The following is a 4,715-nucleotide window of genomic DNA, read 5'->3' on the forward strand; positions in this document are numbered from 1 at the left end:
ATAAGCAATGATTTAGTAGGGTGTGATCAATCATGCGTTTATTTTGACATATTTAAGCAAGTTAATGCAACTAAACTTGGTCCTTTACATATTAAATCACGCTTAGCATTGAATAAATTATTGTTTTTTTGCCAATGAAACTTAAGTGTCTTTTCAACAATACAAAAGTTTTTATCTATTGCCATTTTTTAATTAAGTGAGTCCGTAAATTACAAGAACGCATGGGGTGCAGTCGTTACTAAGAAGACCAAAAATAAATAAAAAAGAAAAATAATAAAATGGAATGATTTAGAGGAGAATAACACGAAGCACACCAAATTCCTTTTATCTAATCAGCAAGTGGCATTCTCATTCCAGATCTGTCCAGGTTGTGTGTATATATATATATATATATATATAATAAAGTACCAGCCCACTTGAGCAAGAGACGAAAACCAGACCACCGTTGGAAATTATTTTAAACAAAATGTGAATATCCTATTTTGTTCATACACTCCAATTTAATATAAATAATGTTTTACTTCAATTTATATTTGTAAAAAATTGATTTTTCCACTACCACAATTTTGATGCAATAATAACCATTCACGTCATTATTATTAAAAAATATTAGTAAAATAAAAAATGACTAATATAATACATGTTCCTCATCAACTCACTCTTACAATCATACATATAATATTAGATTACAAAGAGAACACTTTAATAATTATTTTTAGTGGATCTGTAGTTACCAATCTCTTTATGTATGTGAGAGAGAAAGTGTGTGTTGAATTATATATTTAATTTAATGCATATCACATGCTGATAAACTTCCCCAGAGGCAAGAATAAAATACGAACAAAAAGAAAAAACAAGAAAACATGGTGGATTGTGGAGAGAGATTGTAAAGTAAAGCACTAAAAAGGAGACATTTCTCTTTGTTCATTGATTGCTCAGCTCATCCATGCAACAGCCAACCACATCCATAAATAGAAAAGAAAGAGGCAAGATTAGGAAACTTTCAGAGGACGAAAAAGAAAAAGAAAAAGAAAAAGATAATGTATATGAAGATCCATGCTCCTACTTTTAAAAAAGAAAAAAGAAAAGTACCATTCTTGAAATGTCTAGAAAAGCACCAAAGAAACAATATCAGCGAACGGCCCAGTTGAGATTTGCTTGTTTTTCTGCTTTTATTGGCATTATTTGAGAGATACTACATCATATAAAATATCAATAATATTAATAACATCAATTATAGTACTAGCAACGATCAACAGTAGCCATGAATGATGATGATGATGATGAGTTAGTAATAAATTAAGAAACTGAATTACAGAAGGAATATGCGATCGAAAGCCGACGGTGGAGACGATCTCCTTTCTCAACCATTCCTTTCCCACATATCGTATAACCTCTTCCGTCAATCAAAAAGTCTACAGAGCCAACAAAAAGAAGCAATAGAGGAAAAGAGTCCATTCATGGCGTCTCCATAACAAGGTCTACTGCTCCTGCAACCTTCTTCATTGCCAGTACTACCACCACCAACATCATTACCAGCCACCATCGTCACTGCCACCGTTATCTTCGTGCCAATGTCTTCTCACAGTTGCTCACAGTGCGGGAACATTGGGCACAACTCCCGAACATGTACTGAAAACGGCTTCATGCTCTTCGGGGTACGTGTCTCAACCGATCGATCCATCCGCAAGAGCGTGAGCATGAACAATCTTTCTCAGTATGAGCACCCCGATTACCAGCAACATAATGCGGATGCTGCGGGCGCCGGCTATACGTCCGATGATGCTGCAGACGCATCGGCCGGATCCCAAGGAAGGAAGAGAGGTAGGGGCAGGCTGTGTTCTGTTCTTGCTCACGTTTGATCAACTCTTATTTCACTTAGCCTGTGATCCGTAGTTAGTTCTTTGTGATTGAAAATTACAGGACATTTTAGTGAATCGATTAATTAATTGAGTGTTTATTCAGGAGTGCCGTGGACGGAAGAGGAGCACAGACTTTTCCTTGTTGGATTACAGAGGATTGGAAAAGGAGATTGGAGGGGGATTTCCAGAAACTATGTCAAAACAAGGACTCCAACGCAGGTTGCTAGTCATGCTCAGAAGTACTTTCTCCGGCGGAGCAATTCAAACCGGAGGCGACGGAGATCGAGCCTATTTGATATTACGACCGATTCAGTAAGTAATTCCATTGTCTCTACCAAAATTGCAGACTCTTTGGGTGGGTGATGTTAGTGATTATGATGAAACCAAAAATTTTCACTGGTACGAATTTTTTGAGCAGTTTTCAAGCTTGCTTTCTGACTGACTGCGCATGAAACATTCCAGTATCTGAAATTGATGACCAAATTTACGGGGATCTACTTTTGAGTAGGCAATAGACATGGACTGTCCAGAATGAAATCCTGGAAGTTGGTAGTTCACATTTATGACCAAATTTACAAACTTTACGCTGGTGTTCACAATTTACAGCGCTTTCAAGCCCTGAACTTTGATTAATTTAACACATCGATGGCCTAAATGTTAACAGTGTGACTGCCATTCTTCCAGCAAAACTCCTTTAGTCAATCGGTGTTGCTAATTTGTTCTGCAGTTCCCCTGTTTGCCTGTGGAAGAGGAAGGGAACATGGAGGAGACAGCGCCCAAAACATTGGATATCTCTCCAGAGAGTTTGCCAGTTTCTCCAGCCACCATGATTGAAGAAACCAAGACCACAAGAAGCCAGCCAGAGGAGCCAATCGAAGCAAAAGTTCTGAAGCCTGTGGCTGTGCTTGCTAGCATGCCCTCGGGGATGGCGCATTCGGATCATGGGCTTGGGTTGTCGCCGTCGCCATTGTCGGTGGAACTCTCTGAGCAACATCATGCCAGACACTCCGCTTTTCAGGCAATGACAAGATTCAGCGCTGGGGATTTGAACAAGGGGAGTATAATAACAGTGGCCTAAGGGAGAGAAGGAGGATGGAGAAGATGAAACACAGAAACAGGGGAGGTAAACCGCCTCATGAGTTTCAGAGACAGGTTCAGCAAACATGACGAAATAATGCTGCTGTAGTTTTACTGTTGATTATTTTAACAGAATTCACTGCTCACTTTGTCCTTAAAAACTGGATGTAAATAGCTACGTTGGCCTTGCCTCTATATTATATGCCAATGCAATGTGTTAAGAACTATTCCATCTACTGGTCTGCGCATAAATTTATATGTGTGCGTGTGTGTGTGTGTGTGAGAGAGAGAGAGAGAGAGATTTACTTAAGCTTCACCCAAATTCTACTTAAGAAGACCTCCAAGAAGAAACCTTTTGCTTGCTTTTTCACCAGGGCAATGCTTCTACATGCAGCAAAAACATTCATGTCATTTTCAACTATTGTCTGCATTGTGGATTTCTATACCTCTTGGCTGTACAGTGATAGCACAGAATTGAATAATTGAAACAATAGTTGGGTGTCAAAGTGGCCTAACATTTGACATGATATTCATGTAAATGAATGCAAAATTAGCGTAGTACAGTAATTGATCAATCATTTCACAGGACCTGTTACATCTAAAGGCGGCATCCCATTATCTAGACCGACAGAATATCGAATCTTAGAGTAGCACCTAATTTATGGAATAGTTTTTTGTGACCGCCCACTGAAGACTTCCTTTGATTTGGTATAGTTTCCTGAGTGTTCTATCATTTCTCTGCAAAGTTGTCTTACCAATTGGCTATTCACAGAAAAGAAGAACATGTCGAAGAGCTTTAGGAGTTCTGGTTTTGCAGTATAAAGCTTGACAACCAATTGCATGCCAAAATGAATCTGAACTCTCAAACTCTACTTAATTTTTTCATGAAGAAAACATATCGAAAGCTTCTCATAAAATGGTATTTTATGGACCCAAATTGGAAAACTTTATCGGAAGCTGACAGTTTCTTGAGAACAAGTAAATGTACCAAAATTTTAAATGGTTGTCAGCACTTTGCTGTTACCTTGTTCTTGTGTAAATTGGTATGCGAGTATGACTTTGGCTCTTCAATATGTGAAAATATAATGGAGAAAGAGAGATAAAGGTTTTACCCCTGGTGCTTCAATTGGAGGAGGTAGTTTTCTCTTTGCTTCTTCATAAAGCAACTTCTGTTCAATTGAGTGTAATTTTCTCTTGCTTGTTCATAAAGCAAAATGGGGCAGAGGGAAGATTGAAATCTATTGCTGAGGTGAGGTAGCCAGAATCACCCAAGCAGCAGGCATCAGGAGTTGACGTCAACACTTTATAATTCAGTAGCCAATAGACCAAGGCCAAACCCATGATCCTCTCATTCCCTATTGAAATCCTTTGTCCAAAAGATCTTCGACTCTCTAGCAAAGCATATAGGTTTAGCAGTTTAAGTTTTTGCCAACAAGAGATGATCACTGCCATGGAGTTGGAGTCAAAATACCTTGAAAGTCAAGTAAGGGGAAGAATCCAATACTCATTCTGTGCCTCTCTTCTCATAATTTGGTAAGAGTATGCTTAACCAACATTATGTATAGAAAAAAACAGAAAAAAAGAACTTGGTACCATCATCAGGAGTTTTGCAAGAAGAACATAGATTATGCATTTGAAAAGCATATTCATGTAATGTGTATTTGAAGAACATTATGTTTCTCAGAACAACGACATAATGTTCTTGCGTATACGCTTTAAAAATACAATGTTTTCCCCATCAAACACTCTCTTAGCATAACTTTATTCATATAACGT

The 4,715-nt window shown here is 38.1% G+C and overlaps 1 protein-coding gene across 1 annotated transcript; it reads left to right on the forward strand.

Moving 5' to 3' along the window:
- Positions 1 to 1,316: 1,316 nt before the first annotated feature.
- LOC116259023 (transcription factor MYB1R1-like) lies at positions 1,317 to 3,166 on the forward strand. Its single transcript, XM_031636615.2, has 3 exons — positions 1,317 to 1,824; positions 1,966 to 2,174; positions 2,590 to 3,166. Exons 1-3 carry the CDS (start codon positions 1,575 to 1,577, stop codon positions 2,938 to 2,940), a joined length of 810 nt encoding a protein of 269 aa, XP_031492475.1. The 5' UTR covers positions 1,317 to 1,574; the 3' UTR covers positions 2,941 to 3,166.
- The last annotated feature ends 1,549 nt before the right edge of the window (positions 3,167 to 4,715 follow it).

This window comes from Nymphaea colorata, chromosome 8, assembly GCF_008831285.2.
Source record: "Nymphaea colorata isolate Beijing-Zhang1983 chromosome 8, ASM883128v2, whole genome shotgun sequence".
NCBI lineage: Eukaryota > Viridiplantae > Streptophyta > Magnoliopsida > Nymphaeales > Nymphaeaceae > Nymphaea > Nymphaea colorata.